The sequence below is a fragment of the Phaethon aethereus genome (genome assembly GCF_964289735.1).
Source record: "Phaethon aethereus genome assembly, chromosome: Z".
NCBI lineage: Eukaryota > Metazoa > Chordata > Aves > Phaethontiformes > Phaethontidae > Phaethon > Phaethon aethereus.
The window spans coordinates 28,310,960-28,334,760 of NC_138577.1; the positions used below are offsets into that span (position 1 = coordinate 28,310,960).

At 42.0% G+C, this 23,801-nt stretch overlaps 1 protein-coding gene across 1 annotated transcript in view; it reads right to left on the bottom strand.

Moving 5' to 3' along the window:
- Positions 1–3,917: 3,917 nt before the first annotated feature.
- Positions 3,918–23,801, bottom strand: part of PDE8B (phosphodiesterase 8B) — a gene marked incomplete at both ends in the record, with an annotated part of 74,982 nt that continues 55,098 nt past the window's right edge. Inside the window, 12 exons of the mRNA XM_082013696.1 lie at positions 3,918–4,030; positions 4,565–4,694; positions 6,265–6,432; positions 9,301–9,436; positions 10,444–10,661; positions 11,614–11,812; positions 13,591–13,726; positions 14,150–14,195; positions 14,979–15,143; positions 16,967–17,043; positions 17,966–18,043; positions 20,912–20,963. Of these exons, the coding sequence (XP_081869822.1) occupies positions 3,918–4,030; positions 4,565–4,694; positions 6,265–6,432; positions 9,301–9,436; positions 10,444–10,661; positions 11,614–11,812; positions 13,591–13,726; positions 14,150–14,195; positions 14,979–15,143; positions 16,967–17,043; positions 17,966–18,043; positions 20,912–20,963 (1,518 nt within the window). The remainder of the gene's footprint in view (positions 4,031–4,564; positions 4,695–6,264; positions 6,433–9,300; positions 9,437–10,443; positions 10,662–11,613; positions 11,813–13,590; positions 13,727–14,149; positions 14,196–14,978; positions 15,144–16,966; positions 17,044–17,965; positions 18,044–20,911; positions 20,964–23,801) is intronic.

Genomic DNA, 23,801 nt, shown 5'->3' on the forward strand with positions numbered 1-23,801 from the left:
GAAATGGTGTTCTCTTGAAAGACTGAAGATAATGATGACTCATTAAATGTTTCTAATAATATTCTTAATGTTTAAAAATATCATGGGTGGATGTCAAAATTAAGATTTGTGAAAATCCTTAGATGGATCATTAACTAAAGCAGTTGGGGGCATTCCACAGTGTTACATGCAGAAAAGAGGCACAGAAAAAAATCTGAGGCTTCCTGCTTTATGTAACTTATTTCTCGAAGGTGAACTTTCGTCACTGATGGCTCAGATTTATGTATCTACAAAAAACCCCCAAAGAACCAGTTTTCAAGTAGAATTTTTGCATTTGAAGTTACTATCCTGCACCAAGGGTAAGAGCAAGAAAGATAAGTAGGCAGTACCAGTTTGTCAGGTTTTAATTTTTTGCAAAGCAAGATATATAGATACTTCCTGCTTGCAGCAGCTACAGTTTTACTGTGGGTTAACCTACACTATGAGAGTTTATACAGCACCATTAGCATGTCTAGCATGAAGTATGATTGGTTTAGATCAGTCTTTCCGTAGTGTGTTCATCAAATTAATTTGTATCTAATAAAAAACACTGGCCTTACCATGGATTTTCAGGATGTACAATACTTTCTTAAGCAGTCGCAGTTGATGTGTTCAATACTAGCAAAACACTGCTGCCAGATGAATACTAAATTCTCAGCTGAAGTTCGACTGCAGAGAAATCTGCACCAAGTTTGTAAGGATAAATAGTATTGTAGAGTTTAAAACTAAAAAGCCTCTAATTACATAATGCCTTTTTCAAATCTGAGATAGCAGTAGTAATCTGCAAGCTAAAGGAGAGTAGGAAAAAAAACCCCAAACTAAAGCAAAACCAAAACCCAACAAAAGTTAAACCCAGAACTAATACAAAGAAAATGGGAAGATGGAAGAGTCAGTCTGCATTGTTTCAGCTTGTCTTCATCAGCAAGGGTTGCATTTTTGGAGAGATCAGTTTCTCTTTGGCTCTTTTTTTCCTTTTTTCAATTGAGAAATAACAGTTCAGTTCTGTATAAAGTATGTGTTTACACATTGTTACTAAAACTTTACAGCTAAAGCTTATAAAACTTAGGAGTTTTTTTGGGAGGCTACTGCTATGATCGGTTACAACTAGAGAGAAGGAACATCATCTTTTTATTCTTTCTTCTGCCTATACAATTGAGAACAACTATTTCATTTTTATGTGACTGCTTTTAAGTGAATACCTGGTAGAGGAACAGACCTATTTAACTGAACTGTTCTAGTCACAAAACTCACTGTGCATTTTGCAGGGATGTAATTCAGCCTTAAATAGTCCTACATGCATGTATACATATTTGTATCTGTCAAAAGTCCCATTGTTCTCAGATACACTCTGTTGGTAAAAGATGTCCCAAGGATCTCTTCCTTTAAAGGTGGTTGAGTTGAAAGTATTAAATTGAGTCCTTTTTTTACAAATGAACTTTGAGCATAACAGTGAACACAGTAAGGCTATACTAGCCCACTCTCCTTAAATAAGAGTTTGTCACTTGCTGTTAAGAAGTGCCGTGAGCAGAATCAGGGTGAACCAATTAGAATTTGACTACCACCTTGTGTCCTTTTAAATTTCTTTTTCCACATCCCAGTTAATGCAGAATGCCATATGTTCACATCATGAAAATAAGTATCTTTATCAGACCTACCCTTAATACTTGTACAACTTTGAGGCAGCTGTTTTTAAGTATCTGTGCACTGACAATCGCATAAAACAAGCAGCTGTTAGTCAACGGGACAGGTTGGAGTCTAGGAGGTCTGGCACAACTGGCACATGACAATTAATCTATACTGATTTCTTTTGCTCTCGGAGAAGACATCTCTCCACACAGATTACTTTTTTGCTTAGTCTCTGGTTGTGGGAAGAAACACAGGATCTTGCAACAAATATACTGATTCCACATTAACGCCTTAACTCGTGAACCAGAACTGAGGCTGAACTTTATTTCTTAGGTTCCTTCCACCATTCACATTTGCTTCCTTGTGACAGAATTGTGACCAAAAAAATGAATTGAAATGTTTTACATGGATGTGGTCTACATTGCTGCTGTATTTAACAAATTAAGATGGCAAAACTTTGAATCTTGTGAAATTCTTCTCTAATGCAAGCTTCAGTGAGCATTCAGTCATCAGAATAGTTAAGGTACAACCACCGAGAGCACTAATTCTAAATAAATGAATGGTAACAGCAAGCAGTTTACAGTATAAAAAAAATCCAGAAGTTCAACTTATCTGAATAAAAATCCATGAAGAATGTTGCAATATATAATAAAGAGAATGAATAAACATATTTCACCAGAAACACCATTCTTCAAATATACACAATGCAGCATTTTAATACACAGCAACCTGCCTTGGCTATGACAAAAGTAAGGTTCTATTACAATTCTAGCAAAAATATAGCTTATATACATTTCTCTGCACATACATTTTTGAATGTTTCCTTTTGTTTTCAGAACTTGGTACAAAACATACAAAAAAGGTTGGCACATTATGTAAGCTACCTGCAGTAAACAACAAGCATTGTTACTTTTCTTCCATAGCAATCTAAATTTCTCATCCCCCCCACCCCCTTCACTGGGTTCAATTCTTGATACAGCACAGGGAGGTAAAGACTACTTCTCAAGACCTTTCCTTTTAATGAGTAGTGGACTGCTGCTTCTACTGCAGCCACAGTTTTGATGCTCTTGCTTACAGCCTGGAGTGCACAGTGTTAAAAATCAGCAGTTCTGCCAATATTTATTAACTGAATAGTCTGAGAATAGTCTAAAATTTGAACTCATGTCCATGTTCTGCATGTGATTAAAATGAGCTCTACAAAAATACACATTTGTGCTTTGGAAGCTTTAGCATAAATTTTTTTATCTTAAAACTAATGAAAAACTATGTTTGATTTCTAACTTATTTACAGCTTTTGAAATATTTTTTACACCACAAAACAAACAGCATTTTATTAGGAGGGAGAAAGCAGTACAAATTGTAATGCTGTTATAAATTATAACCTGGAAACTTTTTTAAAAAGTGACAAGTTCATCCTAGAAGTAAGTAGCACAATATATGGACTTACCATAAAATTTAGGTCAATTTAATAAAGTTGGTGACTATGCGTACAAACACCAGTTTATAAAAAAGGATGTTGATCAAGTGCCACAAGGGTTTTTGTGTAAAGCTTGACAAAACATTACATGATAACATCTCTAAGATGGCAGAGAAACGTGTCTAAGATGGCACCAACTATACAGAACATGCTTATTTTCTTGCATTATATGACCAATTTTAAGGGAGTTTGACTCCTACACTGATTTTAAATGGAAAAGAATGGGTGGTACTCTTAGAGTTTCTGTAGTAAGTAAAGGTTGTTTTAAATGGTGCAGGGTGTTTTTTACTGTATCCAATTTATTAAGGTTTACTTGTTCTACTGTGCATGTTCTCGTTAGAACCATGGTTCAGAGAGCTGAAGAATATTGATAGAATTGGAGCAAGTTTATGCTAGTTGAGTGGGAAGTTTTTATGCTTACTTATCAACCTATTCTTACTCTACTGGTGACTAGATTACCCCTCTATCTGAGAAACAATTGCGTGAAGTGTTAGTGAATGTGTTGTATCAGTTACAAGACTTGACAAATACATATTCAGTATTAGAAACTAGTTTCAGAAGTACATTTTCTGTCACAAAATCTTATTTCCAAACAGCATGTATTCATCTGTGGATTATGTAGCCTTTTTGAAAACATTTTTCTGTAGGATTCAGAGAAGCTTAAGTGATTAATAAAAATACTTCTTGCCACACAGCCTTAATTTCACTGGAAAGGAAACACCATGCCTCTTGTAGCCAACTCAGTGATTCACAGTGAAACTGGTAGATCAAGAGGTCTGTTTTTCTTGCCTTAGTGTTAGTTGTTTTCTGATGGGAGCCTGAGACTCTTGCACTTTAACTCATCCAGTGTTTTCCAGTGTTTGTAGTTACTAGCCAAGTGTTGCATTAAAACAGGCAGATGCGCAAATGCTGAAATGAACAGGAGCAGCAGTTGTACTATGATACAGAACAGACAGAAGAACAGCCCAGCTTCATCTGAAACTGGCATTCTCCTACTCTTTTGTTCCTTCAGCTGTAAACTAATGCTAAAAGGGGAAAAGTTTTTTTTCTGTTTGTTTCTCTCTCAAGCAAATCCCTTTCTTAATGTATGACTTTACTAAGTTACGCTAACAGGTAACCCCTGCGGTCTCAGTTTCTGCTACTCAGAAGAAATACATTGCTAATGGGAAAAGACCTAGATGAAGAAAAGCTTAGTTTTAAGCCATTACTCCTTCCTTCTTTACACAGATGGTCTGGTAAGTGCTCAGCTTTCATAAAGCTGGTGGTGTGTGCAGTGAAATGGGCTTCAGTAGCATCATTGCTTAGATCCCATGCTGTACTGCTTATATATTGGGTACTGCCCCTGAAAAAAATGGACTCAAGGCAAGTTTGAGGTTATTCATTTTAGTCTGTAGAAATCTCTGCCTCAGAACAAGGGGGGGAAAAAAAAGCAGAAGTACTTACCATCCCACGCATTGAACATATCTGTTATAAAATAATCAATGAAGGAAATTTGAGACTTGGGGATGCTGCAGGTGTTTCTATCAAATACTGGCATTACAACAGGCAGACCCTGTCTCTTCTCTTCATCAGTCTAAGAAAACAAAACTCCAGTTAGTCCCTAGAGCTTTGCTGGCTTTCATGCTGGAGTAACAAAGGCCAGGGGATTAGATGAAATGCAGTAGGAGATTTGAGACAAACCTTAGAAGCCCTGAGGTGAGATGCCTTAGTTTCATGTGCTTTACTTCATCTGGAACAGGGACTGAAATCAACATCTCTTCCCTTTCACAAGTACGCTGTTAACTGTAGTGCTGTGATTGGTCTTAGCTCTGGCGAGACAGAACGTTCTAGTCTGGTGATTAGGGCACACCAGCTAAAAATGGAAAATGTGGTTGCAGAGTCCTTTAGCAGAGGACAGGTTTGATCTCTCCACATCTCTAGTGGCTCTTTCAAACTATTTGTCCTCTAAGTAAGAGGGATGTTGCTGTTGCAACTTTCTCTGATTCTATTGGATTATAAGATGAATAGAAGTAAGGGTATGCCCCCTTTAACTTCGTGCCCACAACTGGAAGAGGGCTGCTTTTGTTGTGCTCAGTGTGATGGAGGCGCCAATCATCTCAGTAGTCTTAGAATTTAATTAGAAAAAAACATTTTAAGTAGTATAGGCGGCACCTAATGCTGGAATTGGCAGCAGCCCAGCCCCCCAAATTACCAGGTGAGGTGAATGAAGAGCAGAACAGTTCTCAGCAGCTCACATTGCTGCAGGTAGGATAGTACCTGAGATACAGATTGGCAATTTAAAGCTAGTACATGATACCTTGACTGCTAGGGAGGTAAAACCGAAGTGATCCTTGATCTTACCTAGGAAGTCATCAAATTTCTGTGCTATGATTAAAATGAAATCAGGCATTAACAACTATTTTCTTTCAGTAATAACTGTTACATATATGATCTGGATTTGGATGGTAGACATGGCAGCTTTTCTGTCTCTCCAGTTGTAGCTTCTGATTTCCACACCATTAGTGGCAAACAAAAGGTAAGAATCTATCAGTTGTTCACGGAGAGGAGTGTTTCACTTTCAGGAAGGTGGTGTATTTGTGGTAGAAAAACTGAGTATTAAGAAAGGAAGTTGAGCTTCCAGTTCTGTCCAGAGAGATCCCATGTGATAAGCATTAACACTGCCCACATGCCTGCAGTACTGGCCTGCTACGTCATCTGCCTACCGACAATAGTTCAGGTGCCATCTCAGAAGAGAAGGGGCCAGCCTCATGATTCAGTTGAGGGCTTTGTCAGGCATGGATCTTCATGCTGTCTTTCAGGGAAGGTGTTGGGACTAGAAGCTAGAATTGTGACAGTCTTGAATTTCAGCCAGTTAAATGGACTAAGGTTAGCCAAATCATTTTGCTTTGGCCAGACAGAGAAAACTGAAAGTGTAAAACCTTCTTTCCACCATTCGGTACCACAAGCTTCATGGTAAGAAAACTAGCTAACTTTGACTGGGGTGGATTTTTCAGCATGAAAGTGAGGGACCAGTTCTGACTGGGGACGAAAAGTGTACGTCTGGACTCTGTGGTGATGCCAGGCAGACCTCGTGTGGAACAGCAGACCAGCCGACGTGTGCTTTCTTACATAACATAATAGTCAAATTATAAAAATACACATACCTGTGCAAAATACTCCTCTGAAATCCTCCCTGCCCATTCGATGCATAGCTCTAGGGGGCGACATGGATTTGCTACATCCGCACATTTGATCATCATGCGCTTGATCAGTGTCTGGTTATCTGGGAAATTCTTTATATTGGCTGTACATTCACAGTCGCTGCCTTCGCTCTGCAAAAGAGAGTTGGTTACAGGGGCCGGTAGCCAGCATCCCCGCTAGCAGGCGTGAGGGCATCCTTACCAGCTCTATTACTTGGGCAGTAAGCAGGCACCCAGCCTGACGCCTTCTGATTTCACGCAGCCACCAGGAATTTGGAGGAGGAAGTGATGTCTGATAACTGCAGCCTCGCTAAGGAACTAATGGTAGCCCTGTTACATATGATGGTGATGGAGATTCTCACAATTAGTAGTAAAGTTTATGGGGTGGGGATGGTAGGGAGCTGCTTCATTTAGCTGAGTGTCCAGAGTTTGGTTTTTATTCCTAGGTGGGAAAACTGAGGCAGGCACAGGGGGGTGAACTGACTTGCATAACTGACTGTTTCTTTTACAGGCAGAAAAGCAGGTCTGTGCCATTCAGTTCCAGTATGTTTGCAAATAAAACTGCCTTCTTTGTGCCAGATTTTGCACCCTGGGCCTGGAATACTTTTTGGTCTTAGTTACCAGCTGGAATGAAAACTCAGATAGTCTATGAGATTAACAGTAGGAAAATGCAGCAGTGGTGGACTGACTGCAGAAAATCTGTGCTTGCTAGGCAGTAAAATACCAAACTGCTTTTTGACCACTCTGGAGAGCAGTCAGAGGGGGCACAGTGGTCGTTAACAAATCTGCTGTGGCATCATCTTCTGAGTCTTGAACAGTTTAGAAGGGCACAGGTGTATTATGTTCCTTATTGAGTGATAAAAAGCCTCCACCTCAGCTTACCATAGCATTAACACTATTTTCAAAATAATACATTTGTGTAATTATGGCCTCCCTTCACTGCTAAATTCAAGTCTGGAATCAAAAAGTGAAACATTAAAAACTTTCTACCACCACGGCTAAATTAATGTCTTTGTGGTTTATGGGGAGATATTTTGCAATGACTCTTGCCAATTCAGACATTAATCTTCTAACTTTATGTTTAGCAGTTGTGGGTTTTTTTTTTTTTCCAGCATGGGTAGCCCAGCAAAGAGCTGCCAAATTAGCCCTGCTCCTTAACTGCTGTTCAAGATCAAAAATAGGAAGAGGCATCATTAACAATAAGGAACAGAACAACCTAATACTGGGGTAAAAAACAAGTCTGTATTACAAGTGGTTCTGTGCTCCACTTCTTTTATTGCTCTTTAACTCTTGTACATTTTAAAATAGCCTCTGCTATAAACCAGTAAGATAAAGGAGAGCGAGTCAAAGAAAATGTTTTCTGTAGGTTGGAAAAGCTGATTGCAGTACAATGTACGGAGAGCATTTAAAAGCTCTTTAGTAAGTAAGTGCTGGAAGAAAGGCATTCATGGGATAACAGGAAGATTCCCAGAAACGTGTTTAGAGCTTGGAAATACTGTGGTTTCAGTGAGGCTTTTGACTTTCAATCCTACAGGCCAGTGTGGGGATGCCAGAAAACTAATGAGATCTTAAAAGGGTGGAGATGGAGGAAACATTTCAGAAAAACACTTAAGCTGTCAGAGGGAGAAATGAAGCACTGTGAGAAGCCACATTTCCCAGCGACACCTCAGAGGGCTTTTTTAGAAATTGGTGGTCTGGCCCACATGTAAGTACAGAGAAACCTGAGAGGGGTTAGTTCCACACTGCCCACCGAAGTGGACCTACCTCTCCTCTGGGCTTTGATCTAAACTAGGATCCCCGACTGTCCTGGCTTAGCTCGCGCCATGAGAGCAAACCCATGAAACATGGTGCCAGGCGATGTCCTGGGAGCACAGTGCAGAGACAGTGATGGGGCCCCCAGCGGTGCCCAAACCACGTCCCTCTGTGCCTTGGGACTTCTGGCACTGGAGATGATCTGGCTAATTCAGACCTAGTGCCGTGTCCAGTGAGCCCTCCAGAGCTTGGAAGTGCTGGGGAGTACAGTGAAAAGCATTCACAGATCCTGTGAAGTTCAGCAGCATTTGTGATTTCCAGCTCAAACTGTTGGGAGAACAGACCTCAGCGGTCCCTAGAAGCAGGTCAGTTCAACTGATGTAATACTGTCCCTAAAGTCACAAACCCCACCGGCCCCGACTGGTTTCTGCACCCATGACAGTCTGCAGTGCAAAAAGTCCAGTTGTGGACAACTGGCAGAAGTTACTTTTTTTTATTTTTAATATCACTGACCTTCAAGATTTTTTTCCCCGATGTTTCTAACAAAGCACTATTTTTGCTAAGCTGTGATAAGATGGTCTTTGCTTAGGTGAGTAACGCTGCCCTGGAGAACCCTGTCGGGCACTGAGTGCTCAACCTCAGGAGGCAACAAGGGAAGGTAAAGTGGGGGCTGGGAACCTCGGAGGTGGCTTGTGAAATAGAACCTGGCTGGTGATGGAGCAGTAGGGTGTATAACTGACAGGAATAAAGGCCCAGACATCTCTTGGTACCATCAGGGGTGGGGATGGGGTGGAGAGGTTTCATGAAACAATGGAATTATCTGAAGGCTCCAGATTACATAGACACAAAACCATCAGGGCAGGTTCCTTAGCTACCATCCCCAGCATTAGGCATATCCCACTGTTTGGAGGCAGGACTGAAGGCACAAGTACCAAACCTGGCTCCACACACAGAATTTTGCATGTACAGAAAAGCACCCATCCGTATGCTTTGTGAACATCACATGGCTTTGAAACCAAGACTTACAAAACAAAAGTGTTTAAATGAGCTAAGGGCAGAGCCCAACATAGAAAACAAGAAAATAAAATTATTTTTTCACGATTTTAGATGTGAGGTCACAAATCCAATTGTGTGGGGCATTACCACAGTGCAAATTAATACAATGTGAATGAAAATGGTACTTAAAGGTACCATCTTGGAAGAACTTCACTGAAATGTCTGAAGGCATAAAGTCCTGGAAGCACTTACATGTGAGCTGATCTCCTCAGATGCCATTGGCTTGTTGATGCTGTTCACAAATTTGTTCACGTGCTCAAAGTGCTTTGTCATCTCTGTTGCCAAAACCATATCAATAATGGCCTGTCGCAACGTCCAGTAGTGATTTCTAGGAAAGAAAAGCAGTTCCTACTCACAAGCCTGCCAGACTGACCTCTGTCCTTTCCTTGTCCCTGCCCAGGCAGCACTGGAAAAACACTGTTTGGGGACTCATCCACATGAACTACTGGCACCTTCAGAGTTATGAATGGTCTAGGGTTGGAGGCATGGACCAGATCATGCTTCTCTAGGTTCCTCCAACTCTTGAGTTCCTGTATTGCCTTTTTTTTCTCTTATTTTTACTTAATGAAAACAAATGCCCTAAAGTCAATAAAAATTTACAATTCAATTTCATAATGCTGTAACACTAAGACACCTTCTCCAGGAATGGAACCAACACATTTCCATCTCACTGTATTTTAGCTTGGAACTTGGATCTCAGGTTTTTCAAAAACCAATAGTGTTACGGGGGGTAGACCAACTCATTACCTGTTTGGGGTCTGGCCCTTTCGGATCCCTTTCTCTCCCACCCTGTCCTTGCAAAAGCTAGGCTGTTGCAATAGGAACTCCCAGGCTACATGCTCAGCAGCAGGGTGCTTCCAACTCTCCCAGAGCTTCGGCTTCCTCAGCTACTATCCAGTAGCTACCCCTTTCCACCCCATGTGAATGTAGTAGTGCCAGCAAGGATAGAGCCGTGTGTAGACACAGCACACAGTGTCTGTTTGGGTGGAAACATTTGGGTGGAAACAAAAAAATAGATTTCCAGGCTCCTACAACAAAAAGGCAGTGAGGTCAAGATGCAGCCTTGAGGCTGCCAATTAGACCACGCCAATACAATCCTTAAAAGATTATCAAACATCTCTATATGCTTCCAAAAAATACAAATTGGAGGACAGAGGGACAATTAAAGCCTTTTTAAAACTCATGTCTACATAGGATTCTGGAAGAGGTTAAATATTTATGTCTGTATTCAAATTATATATTCTGTTTTAGAGGGTAGGCTCTCAATCTGCCCCAAACTAAAATCCCCAAACAAGCAATCCACACATGCACACTCCCCTTGTCCAGCACACTCACCTATCAATATTCTTGAAAATGTTGCATTTGCTGTCTTTAGTTGTAAGCTGAAACGCCAGTGCTGTGTGATGACTCTCTAATACAGCTGTATCGTTGTAAAGGACAGCTAATTCACTGCCTGCATTGCACAGGAAAGAGTTGGTCCGTCCAGGGTGGTCTACATCATGGATGGTGGCAGCTATTAATGCAGCCACCTCATCTAAATGGTCAAGGCTTCCCTACAGTAAGAGAGAAAAATTACAACATGGCACAAAAATGACAGTAAATAGTTTCTGATAAATATGCAAGTGTAAGCTTAAGTGCAGGGATTCTACCTCCTTGCAGTTGTTTTCCACTCACTGCCCCCATAGGTTACCTACTCCAAAACTCCCCCTCCCACCCCCACCCAAATCCTCTTGTCCTTAATGAGGCTTTTTACTGTGCTGTCACCTAAGCACTATCTTTGCATTAAATCCTCTAATGGTGGATGGATCCTCTAGTGGTGTCCTTCCACTTTGTGTGCTTGCCTGAATGACTCTGTACTGACTCTGCTGCTACACAGCTTGTATGTTTTAGGATATGATGGGTTAGAGTATTTCAGCTGGAAGGGACCTACAACGATTGTCTAGTCCAACTGCCTGACCACTTCAGGGCTGACTGAAAGTTAAAGCATGTTGTTAAGGGCATTGTCCCAATACCCCTTAAACACTGACAGGCTTTGGGCATCGACCACCTCTCCAGGAAGCCTGTTCCAGTGTTTGGCCACCCTCTTGGCAAAGAAGGGCTTCCTTATGTCCAGTCTGAACCTCACCAGCGCAGCTTTGAACCATTCCCACACATCCTATTGCTGGATACCCAGAAGAAGAGATCCACACTTCCCGCTCCAAAGCTTTTGCAAAGCTTTATTAAGAGCTGTTACTAATAGCCAGTTACTAAGCGATAGAAAAGAGCCAGTTTTTTACCCCCTTTTGTTGCTATTAAAAATTAAATTCCTCACTCGTATAAACAAGTTTTGAGAAACTGTGGGGGCCTGCAGGCATCACAGGAAAAGACTTCACAGGCAGAACACCTTTATGAAGCCAGGACCATTATTTAAGTAAACATCAGACTTTTGAGTGACACACATAAAATAAAGCGCACATAAAGCACACCGAAGTCCTAGCCCAAAGGACTGCTTGGTGATGGTTATACCTTAACTTTCTCCTTCCCAAGAAAGAAGGCAGTAGCATGTAGGACATCTGCCGCGTGCGTGGAGTTGTGATATGAGTTGGAGGAGTGGTAGTTGGCTTCAATCACCTGCAGCCACGCTCGCAGCGTTGCTTCCGAACAGTTTAAAAACTCGGAGACCCTGAACCGGGCAAAAACTTTTAAGCCCAAATACACTAACGGCCTGAAAAACAATAGAAGAAAAAAGCACCACTATGAAATAGGAACTTCTGACTTTCTGAAGAGTGATGGTTTTGGCAAAGAAACCAACAAGACCTTAAAAGTAAAAGGGGAGGGAGAAATGTTAAACATTTTTAAATTGCACATCTGTAACCTCTCAAAAGCCTGGCGAAGTTACTAATTATTACATCTAACATCCTTTCAGACATTATTTCAATACGCTTTGTAGAAATGGTGCCGTTCCACCAGAGTTTCACCAATTCTTGTGGCTTCAGAAAAAATTCTTAAAAGCTCAGGTCTTTTGTGTTTTTAGTACCTGGTGATCAATCAAAAATACATTTTTTTTCATGAGGAGAAAAAGCAGGCTTTGAACATGACATGGGCACATCCCAAAGTCTAAAAAGCCCTAAGACAAAAGAAGTAAAATTTTACTATTTCAAATAATCTTGTGACTTCAGGGGGTCCAGATTTCTACTTCTTGACTATTTCAAGTTGTCAACGTGCAAAGTATATTGATGCTTCTCAGAGCAGCTCTCAGCATCAGGTTATTTCTTGTGAACTCTTTTGAGCTTTAGGAGGACTGGGTCACTTTCTAGAGCTGAGGCAGGAGTCTGCCATCGGTAAACGCCAACTGAATTCCAGATGCATGCGTGTGCGCGCATGCGCGCGTGTGTGCATGTGTAGGGGGTTCATGTTTAAAATGAAACTCCTGAACTCTCACGCAGAAGCCTGCTGCTTTCTTGCTTCAAGTAGTATCGGCTGGACTAAACAGAAGTGGCATGTCCTGAATCCTACCAGCAGTGATCTCTCTGCTGAAGAGGGAATTTGAGGTCTCGTGAACGTAATGCTGGAGGAGGCCAGTGATGAGTTTGTGTGTGAAACAGTAAGTAGGGTAAAACCTCCGATCTTGTAGGTTCTTAAATCCAAATCCACTCTGTGTTGTCATTTACTCTGTGTTGCCTGTGACAGAGTCATACCTATGAGTCACATTTTCACTCCTGCAAGATGATCTACAGTGCTCCTGAGCTGAGAAAGGCATAACCAAAAGCCAACATCTGCAAATTAAAACCAGGCAAATGCAAATTCCAAAAATGGCCCTTTTCTTCAAACAGAGTACAAGAGACCTGGTAATTTTTGAAATTCTTTTGCACCATGGAATGAAAATCACTTTTCTCTGTGGATGACATGTTTATTTTTGTGGTCTACGTGACCTCAAAACCATCGGCATCTTCTTTCATTATAAGCTTTAAAATCTCAGGCTCTTGATCCTATCACTGCTTTATCCTCCATCCCAGTTTTTTATCCCTATAATCAAAACCCACAGTTGCCTTAGAGCTTCTTAAATCGTAGGATGATTTAGGTGAGGAAGGGGAGAGGCTTGCTTTTTCCAGCATGGCCATTTGTGCATCAGCAGGAAAAAGGGGCATCTCGGGACATCTGGCACATAACAACACCGGACCATGCCAAACAGTGTCACCTGGACGGAGTGGAGAGGATTCAAGCAAGGTAAAAGCTGAATGGGAAATGATCCTGGACGGCTGCAGATGCTGTCAGGGAAGACAACAGTCTGCACAGGGCTCTCCACGGCATGTGCACGCATCTTGACCGTGGTGCGTGCCTGGCTTATTAAATGGGACAAGAGGTATCAACACACACACATAAAAAGAAAGACAGCTCTTGCAGATTTGCTGTGTCTTGCTTCAGGTATTCCAGAGCAAAGCGCTTTCTGCTACAGCTCCTCAACAACCTTTTTGCTGGCACCCAGGGAAAGAAGTCCAGTACCTTTTGTTTGTAACAGCCTCCAACTCAAAAATATTGAAGTCCCAGCTTTCCTCATTATCCAGGAGCTGTGCGATACAGGGCGGAACATCATTGATGGTGTTTGGCACTGAAAGGTTACTATGGCTCAGGTTCATATCTGTTGAAATGGAATTTGGGAATTACAATATTTCTGGATTATTTCCGCCCCTCCCATGCAGAATTCCATGTAGAAAACAACTCTTACTCAAGAAAAACAACTCTCTTCCTTACATGAAAAAAAGCCTATAATATATGTGGTTTACATTATTACAGATGACTTGTACATAAACCAAGAAGGTCAGCAAACATGTCTTTGAGAGACAATTTAGTTTTTTCCTAGTCTGATTTTCTACATTTTGAAATGCATTATTTTAACCTGCTTCAACTTGAAAATGGAGGCAGTCTAGCACTTGTTCTGCAGTCACCTAGACAACCTTTTCTAAAGACATACATCCCACTGCAAATTATCTTGGAGTTTTATGTCACTAGCATCTACAAAAGAAGTCACACATGCAAAGGGAAGTTTAAAATGGTGGCTTACTCTTAGAAAACACATACTCGTTTCCTGACAGTCTTCTTAAGCCATCCTGAAAAAGCAAGTTTATTGCAAATTTTAGGCAGAGTATCCGTGCATCATTAATTGCAAAAACACTACATGCACTTTAGGTACTATTCCTGGATACTAAAAGCACTGCTCCTATTGTAGCACTATAAGAACCATCCTTGTTTTAAGGTCTTTCAAAACAGACATCAAAGGATCCAACGAACACTAGTATTGAGATCTCCAGAAAGGATACTATTAACTATACAGTGTATTGCCCTCTTTGACCCTTTCATTGGCACCTACTGGATTTCATAATTCAAATTAACCACTATCATTTATTTTTCTTGATATTATTTTGACAAGGATTAGCTCAGTGTATGTTAAAAAAATATGAGGTAATCTGTGATGAAATCTAGGCAGTCTAGCAGACAGTGTTGCTGCTGTCACAGGACCAAAGTCAGAACCTGATTAAAGTAACCTCATTCTTGCACTGGACCAGCTGTAGAGCCATCCCTCTAATCCCATTTAAGCTTCTAGGGTTTCTTAAAAGTATCTCCTTGAGACAAATCAGATTGGATGATATTGTTTCTAGTGGCAACCATGTTCACTTATATATGAGGATGAATGCACCCAATGGACTAAGACATGGCCATGTCTTACTACATCTTGGTGCCTACTGTTGGTAGAGAGGCCAAAATATTTAAGTGAGATGCTGATGAATTACGAGTCCCCTTCCCACTGCTTGTGAAATTTTAGCACAGCAGAGCACTGAACTGTGATGTAGGACACTAGTAGCAGTAATTTCATTTTTAGTAATTTTACTTACAGTCATCAGACCTCCAACAAGATCACTTGTGTGAGGATCTTCATCTTTGGTACCTAGCTGAGGGGAGTAAAGTTCTGTTGTCCGCAGGATTTCCAAAACTCTGTCCAAGGCCTCTGCTACTGTGATGGGGCTGTTTTCCTGGGCAGCATTAATTATGTTAATAACCTGAAAGCAGATTAAGGAGGCAGGTGAGGAAGAGTGAATGGCATTTTTTCTTTTCTTATCACAAGATCTTTATTCTTGGCTTGATTATGCTACTTCCCATTTAGCAAATGCTATGTAATTTCCCCCAACACTTTAAGTACAACTCTAGAAATGTAAGTTTGTGCTCTGATTCCTTGGTATCCATCTGCTATTTATAACTGGCAAACTCCTGGGAAGGGAAAGCAGAAAGGTGTGAAATATCTGAAATAGTTGCAGGTGGGAAGACAAAAAACCCTAGCCATGTCCCAGTCTTTCAGCACAGCCAGGGCTGCTCAGAATCAATCATTCAGTCCCTAGAAGAAGCAAACAACAAACAAACAAACAAACAGACTCCTGGATGTGACTCAGCTATCCTGACATTGTATGTAAAGCCTTAATTTTCTCAATGTGAAAATGAAGGGCAGAGAGCAGCAACCGCTGTGCTGCGGTTGAGGGAGAAGAGGATGGCTCTTCTTTGCCTCCCACCTCGTGTCTCAGCTGCAACCTGGGAACGCTTCAGTGACACAGCAGCACCAAGAACCGCTCCTGGCACTGCCAGGACTGAGGGAGAAAGCCCCGGTGCTGTGTTCTCCAGCAGCCAGAAGCTGCTGTGGGGCACTAAAGGCCTCCCTGCAGGTACGCTTGGGGAGGAGGAAAAGGTACAGTGCCCCTGTACTCGGCACTGGTGAGGCCACACCTCGAATCCTGTGTTCAGTTTTGGGCCCCTCACTACAAGAAGGATGTTGAGGTGCTGGAGCGTGTCCAGAGAAGGGCAACGAAGCTGGTGAGGGGTCTGGAGCACAAGTCTTATGAGGAGTGGCTGAGGGAACTGGGGTTGTTTAGTCTGGAGAAGAGGAGGCTGAAGGGAGACCTTATCGCTCTCTATAACTACTCAAAAGGGGGTTGTGGCGACGAGGGTGTTGGTCTCTTCTCCCAAGTAACCAGCGATAGGACGAGAGGAAATGGCCTCAAGTTGCGCCAGGGGAGGTTTAGATTGGATATTAGGAAAAATTTCTTCACTGAGAGGGTGATCAGGCATTGGAACAGGCTGCCCAGGGAGGTGGTGGAGTCGCCATCTCTGGAAGTGTTCAAAAAACTTGTGGATGTGGCGCTTCAAGACATGGTTTAGGGAACATGGTGGCGCTGGATTAATGGTTGGACTTGATGATCTTGAAGGTCCTTTCCAACCTTTAGTGATTCTGTGTGATTCTGTGAAAGGAGTCAGCTGCTCTAAGGGGCATGATGGTGCTGGGAAGAGTCCAGATGAGCTGGATGCCAGGAAGAGAAGATGGGGAAGAGAGGAAAAAACTGATTAAGGATGGGAGACAGCAGGCACCCTGGTTTGTGGGACAAGTGATTGTGCAGCTGGTTTGTGACACCAGCGTTCGTATAACACAGATAGGGAATAAAAGACTGCAGGAAAGTAGGGGGACAGAATATGGTGCAGGTGCTCCCTCCTCTGCTTGCTATCTTATAAATATGAATGGTTAAGAGCAAAGGTGAGACTGGCAGCACATGTCCTCCTACACATGCATGGCCCAGCAGGACAGGGTCCCCTTCCTGCCACAAGCATTGCACCTAGCAAGGACACCCTTTTCCCATGTTTAATATTCTGCCTTATCACTAGTATTTGGAATGAGACGATGAGATGCAGAAAGTAGTAAGAGAAAAAAAATTTGATTTAAATTACTCTGTTAAACACAAGGTGCAGGAAACCTCTGGCTGTCCTGCCACAATCTACAGACCTCCCTACAAGAGCAACTCCAAACTCAGAGCTTACTGAAAAGGCAGTGCTCCGGACTCACCTTTGTGATAGGAGCTTCTATTGTCATCGAGTGGATCCTTGCCATGGAAGAGTACCGTCGGGTCTGCAAACTTGAAGCTGCCATTAAAGAGAGCACCGTTTACATGCTGCCGAGTGTAAATCAGAGGACAGCATTTAAAGAGTGCAGAAGCCACTGGGGAACAGCATGACAGAATCCAGCCTCATCTCCCATTTCTCCTGTATCTCTCCTCCTGCAAGTTCTTGCTCTACTGTTCCATTTCTTGCACTGTTTTCTACCTCCTTTGCAGCCACCCCTCACTTCTGCTGTCTGTTTTTCCGTCTATCCATCACTTCAGCTACGCTCAAATGAAGCTATTCTTAAGCTATATTACACTTCATGCCCAGGACCTGTCACTCTCCCTTTGTTTGCAATGGATCTCTGTCAGAGATGGCTCCTCCTGTGAGAGTATGCGCGTGTGTCCCTCTTCTCAGTGATACAAGTGCTCGCATGAAACCCGTTCCCGCTCCCCATAAGCTCCCCATAAGCTGTGCTTCTCTCACTGCATACTGGGGCAGCAAGAAATCTCCGCCACCACTCTCCCAGCCCCAGCAAGCAGCCGCAAACGGGATCCGGAGCAGAAGTACTGCTCCCAAGTAACGAGCAGCGATAGATCCCTTCATGTCCCACGCCAACGAATCCAAAATACTGGTTCGGCAGCACAACCTGCAGAGAGGTGGAACTAACGCCTCACCACGCGCTCTTTTGGAAGGCTGTCCCCCCCCCCGCCTTGGCACAGCCCCTCCTTCTCTCCGCGAAGGCACCACGCGCTGCCATGCATCGTATAGTGAGGCTGGTACTCATGCTGGGGCACTGTTTTGCAAATCAGAATAAAGAAATTTCACAGAAGTTATAAAAACTGGAGTAATCTGTTTAATCAGCTGTGAATCTGTCTGGTTCCTCTTTCATTCTGCATTTTTCTTGCCTAGGGTAAGTCTGTTCTTTATTTATAATGCCATTCTTGACAGATTACTTTCTTACCATCACTACTTTGAGATGTTATTGACTTAACATCAATTGAGTCTTTCCTCCTGTTCTTGCATTTGAAGGAATGGGATTCTGTAAATACAAAACAAAAGCTTTAAAAATGCATCAAGTAAGACCTCTACAGAGTCTCCTCCATCTCAAATTCTGAACATTTAATTAAATGATCTTAACGATACCACATAAGTTGGGGAAATATTGTCATCTCTGCAAACCAGAGCAAGGGACTCAATGTCTTTCAGTATACAGAAACTTGTTTAAAGTCACCTGGAAAGCTGTTTCGCATGGAAGCCAAGATGCCTTATGGAACAGGGGACTCGCTTCACCTAACTTTAGCCAAAAGCAGTAGTCTTTCAGGCTGTCTTTGTCTAAGGTAGTTGCTTTAGGAGACAAGTCTCAGGCAGGTGGGTTGAACCTGCAAGTAGTCCCTTTTGCTCTCCACTGACCACTGAACAAGCCCGGGTTTCACTGCCTTGAAATTTAGCCAAGTGAGAAAAATCCCATTTCAGTCTACATTCTTCCAGCCCAAGCACAATTCAGACTCGGACAGCTTTCGTTTTTAATTGCAATAATTGTTTATACCCTGTGTTTAAGAAAAAAATCCAACATACTGAAGAATGATTACAAACAATCAATTCCGTTGCTATGAAAATTAACCACGCACCAAGCTGTCATTCTTGAAACTGCCATTTGCTAAACCAAGATAAATTATCCAGACAAATTAAAAATCTGGATGAAATGCCTGGAAAGAGCCTCAAAAAAACCCCCCAAATCTGGTAAAATTTAACTTTCCTCCAAAACATTACAGTCTGTTCTCTCCCTTATGTTTAAAAACAACAACTGTGCATCTATCCACCTCTTTGCAAGAGTCTCTGTAGTACCTATTCCCAGAGTATCTGAAATGCCACTCAAAGATCAGAGATCCCAGCAAGCTTTCAAAAGGAGATAACCACCATGTGAAGAATCAGAAATATCATAAAATTGATATTCTCAAAATAAGGACAAATTTGCATAACTGTATAACAAGACAGAATATATGCAGCCTGTCTTTAGCAAAATAAAGTGTTAGTATACAATTCTTCAGAAGTAAAAATATGCCCATCTCAAAAATGACTGAAATAAATACAGTTTCTGTCTTAATTCTTTTCTTTACCACAGATTTACAAGACAGCTTGTGTCTTTTTATGTCGTTGTAGTCCAGACTGGAGAAACTGAAAGCGTTTTCCTCTGTTGTCACCTAAAAGTGAGGCTTAACTAATGCATTTTTTAAATTTATTTGGTAGGACTCCGCTTCTAAACCCCTTTCCTGCATTAACATTCGGAGGAGTTTAACATCAGGCACTCGAGTGGGAGCAAACATTTACACATAAACATAGCTGCAAGTGCCAGTAGCAGACAATACACATCTCCTTGTGTTAAATACCAATTAGCAAGCTGGAAACTTTGCTAGTTCCATCTAGAGAGCCACAGGTGCAAAAAAGCTACTCTGTGCCACACTACAATTTCAGCTGGAAATATTCAAATGCATAATAAAAAAATTTCCTTCGCCTGATAAGCAGAATTTCTCCCCATCCAGATTTGCTACAAATCACACCACCCCGAACAGCACGATACACATGGATTATTTCTCTACCCTCATCGCATACTGGTACGTGCCCATGGCTCTGGGGGTTTATTCCTGGAGCACAGCCATGGACCGCAGGGAAGGATCACCTACACCACATGCACATGGCACTCGGGTTGCCTGCTTCCACCGCACGGCAGTCATCGACGCGGCCCCATGTGATGCGGCTTCCCAGTCTTGCTGAAGTCTGTCACAATAATGAGCAAACCCAAACGCCCCACATAATCCCTGAAACACACTGGTAAGCTAGTAGCAACCTGTTAACTAGTAACGCGTGTCCTTCAGCTTAATCCACGTGCGCTCTCACCTTCCTGCTCGCAGGAAAGAATCAGTGAGAAAGAAAAAAACGCATTTTTTACAGGAACACAGGAGCAAGCAGTTTAACACACCACGGATCAGTTCTGATGGCAGCAATGGTGATGAGAGCAGCAAATTTTGTGTTGTCTCTTCTCTCCCCTGCCCATTACTCTTTGGCATCACAAAGCTCTCCAATGCTTGTACGTGTTCATATGCTACTTGGAAAAGAAGGGGATGTCAAGCAGTCGCTTCCCACGCACTTGGTATGTTATATCCTCCTCCCACGTGAAAATCAGAGGCTGCCTGACGTCGCACAGCAACGCTGCCCGGTCTTTCACAGTAGGAAGGGCCTTGGGTGCCGGAAGGTAACAAGGCACGAGAACCTGTGGACCCAGAATTAAGAGAGCCGTGCTGCATCTGGCTGAGATCACTGGAATCGTAAGCTTAAAATTGGCCTTTAGTGCCTCTTTCTTCAGGGAAATGCTACTCCCAGCATTTCACAGCACTGGAAGAAGAAATTGCCCCCTTATACTCCACCCCTTCACTCAAAAGCTATCTGCAGTAGTTCCCGAGAGCTTGGACGTGACCAGCTCTAGCCTGGACGCTACAGACAGCTGCCTTAGCCCCCTGGGGGGCCAAACCGATGGCCCGCTGACAGGCCCTGACCTTGGAAGCACTAGGGCAGATCTGCTGGCACAAATCGGCACAGTCCCCCATTAATTTCGAACACAAAGGGCTGCCGAGGCCCACCAGCTCCAGGACCGGCACAGTGTTCTAATACAATGAGAGCGCTGCACCTCGGCTGTGAATGCCCGGCAAGAGCTCTGGACAGGAGATTGACTTGTCAACGATGGTTACAAATCCATTTCGTGGTGTGACATCAGAGCAGCTGGCAGCCATCATTGGCCATCTGCTCCGACCACTGGCTCAATAGAGGGAAGAGACAACATTTCGTACCAGCAAAGCACCCAGCCACGACCTCAAGCAGAGTGGTACACAAAGGTAAATGATAGTATTCTAACCTGGCTGAGAATTGTCTCCTGTGCACTTCTCATCCTGGTGACTCTTGTAGGGCTGAAGTTGCACCAAGAGTAAAATACATATATGTAAGAAAAAAAGAATACAAAAGGGTTTTAAAAGGGCTACATTCAACATGTCCTAACCCAACATTTACTGTTCAGTTATTTTAAAAAAAAGTATTTGGCAAAGACTCTTCTTTAGGTGTAATTAGAAATGTGAAAGTAAACAGATATGCAACGCAGGAAATCACAGATACATAGTGCTTTTATGTACTAAGTTCCTGTTTAGTACCTGTGTCTGCAAGAGAACCCACATTCATTTTTAGGTAGTGCATAAATTGCATACGAACCTGAAAGATTCCAGGAATAAAACACAAAAAGAAAAAAAAAATCCCAAAATGTTAATTTTTGCCCTTTGTACAGTAATTTAAAAATCTTTTTCTTAGTGCTAGCTAAGCTAATTTTGCATGCAGCCTTTCATGGGTCACTGATAAACCGGGCATCAAAAAACCCAGTCGCAAAAACAACTCTCCAGCAACTGAAGGGTAGAGCTAGGTGTCATCTGTCAGAATTTATTTTATTTCCAAGTAATTTTTAATCTTTCTCATGAATGAAAAAATTAAACACAAAATCTTAATTCTTTGTGGTTCTGAAACATCTTGGGTAGCTCAACCGATAGATATTTCAATCTTTCTTAGAATTTAAGTAGGGTATTTCCACCATCTTAAAGTTTACACCTATAGCTCGGTCTACAAGTAAGACAGATTAAATGCTCCTCTTCTTTTTCATCCTGCTCAGAAACAAAAGCACAGTCTGTCCAATACATGGCAGTTTAATATCTGTTAATCACTTCACTCTGTTCCTTGTTACGTGGCTACAAGGAAGTATCTTGCTGTTAACAGGGAAACTGAGCAGAAGTTTCAGATCCTCAGGTCTGCCCTCTAAAATTAGCATATGACATATTTAGGTATAGCTAACAGAGACACTGAAAAGGACTGAAAAGGATGCATGACTTTTTTTACTGTACTTACTAGAGAAGGTATACATACCCTCCACTTCAGATCAATAAACTTCAGTGCTTGACACTGCAGTTACACGTTACGCATTATGCATCACATTTAGGCGTCCAGTGCTGCCATCTAATCTATGGTGATCGGTTCCTCCGACCAAATCCATCACCTACCTACAGCAAAGCACTAGATTGCATGGAAGTGTGAAATCCATGGTTGCAACCTGTGAGTCTAAAGAATACGGGAAGGTTGCACTTATGCACTCTTATCATCCATATCAGTTTGTGACAGTGCCTGCCATCAGGTCCTTACAGGGATTATTCAGGAAAGCAAGGAAAAGAATGATACAAATTCTCTTTTCCATCATTCTTGTACCCCTCCCATCTTTTTTTTTCCTTTCTGCTATCGGAGAAGGAGAGAAAGAGGGTGAAAAGGAAAGAGAAGAGAGTGGAAAGGAAAAAAATACAAAATTTAGGAGTGGCTTTCTGTAATGAAGAAGAAGGGAAAAAAAAAAGGAAGGGGAAAAAAAAAGGAAGGGGAAATCCTGCGCTCATGCTCTACATAAATCTTGTTCGAGGGAGTGTGAGGAACGATACTTCCTCCAGAAAACTGATTTTAAAAGCTTAAACACCTCTCTTGTAATGATGCAAGAGTTCTAAGAGAAATCATCTTGCCCAAAGACGGTAAGATCCAGGAAGCTCATCAGATATGGCAGAGTGACACAAGGCACCTGAACTGCTCATTCTGATCCCAAACTAGAGCTTCTCTCAGAGCCTAAAAATATCTCTGTTTACTGCACAACTGGCAGAAAACATCGGCACAGCCCTTTAAGTGCTGTACTAAAAAACCCCCCAAAACCACACTTCAGTTCTGAATATTTCTCTTACCCCTTCTGCAGGCATGATCTGAAACAGCCACGTAAGGTAAGTTACAAGGGCAGTTACACACTTAATCTTGGGCTGATATGTTCTTAAGAGGAGAAACATCACCTCTGTTGTAAATTTATGCATGTGCAAAAACTGAATTCTATCCTGCTAGGTCTCAAATTGACAAAGGCAGCATTAATCACTACCTAGGCTTCAGCACATCAGAATAGTCACATGTCAGTCAACCACCGTTCATAAATCTTCACTGTAAGAATACTTACTACACGTTCAGATGTATTTTTTTTTCCCCATGCATAAATCCAACGTGCTTAATTTTTGTATGTGATAAATCTGGCACAGAAATCCATGAAGGTTCCTACATAGCGGTCTCTAATCATACTGTGATATCCTTTACGGAGGCTGTCAGCAATGACACATCTACATTTTTTAAGGTGAAACGATGTATAATAATGTAAGGATGTTTCTAAGTCTACATACAGTGTCTGAATGTTGAGTTCAAGCCATTTATAATTATGTTGATGCAGTGAAACATTAGACATTTGCATCAAAATTTGAATCATGACAGCTTTTACTGCTCTGTAATTAAATAAATTGTTTGATTTTCTTTTATCCTTCTGTAAAGAATTGTCTTTGGCTTGAAAAGAAACCTAATATTCTTTTAGAGCAGAGAAAAGTTCTACTGCTGCAAGTATTCAGGCATGGATTTTAGGAAAACTGCAGTGTTGGTCAAACAAATGTTGGTCAGGATTGAGACCATCACATTAGTATTGCTACAAAAATAACTCTAAGAAGCCTTATGAATATAATATAGATATTCCTATACATAGCCATCACTGCCCATCTAACACGGAAAAAAAAACCCCAAAGCCCCACAAACCAAAACCAAACCCCAGAACCCCCAAATTCCAAGATGCTGTTTGAATTTTTCACTGGTGCTCTGCTACAGGCAGGAGATGTTTCCACCACAGAAGTGAAACAGAGTAATTGCCTAGTTCT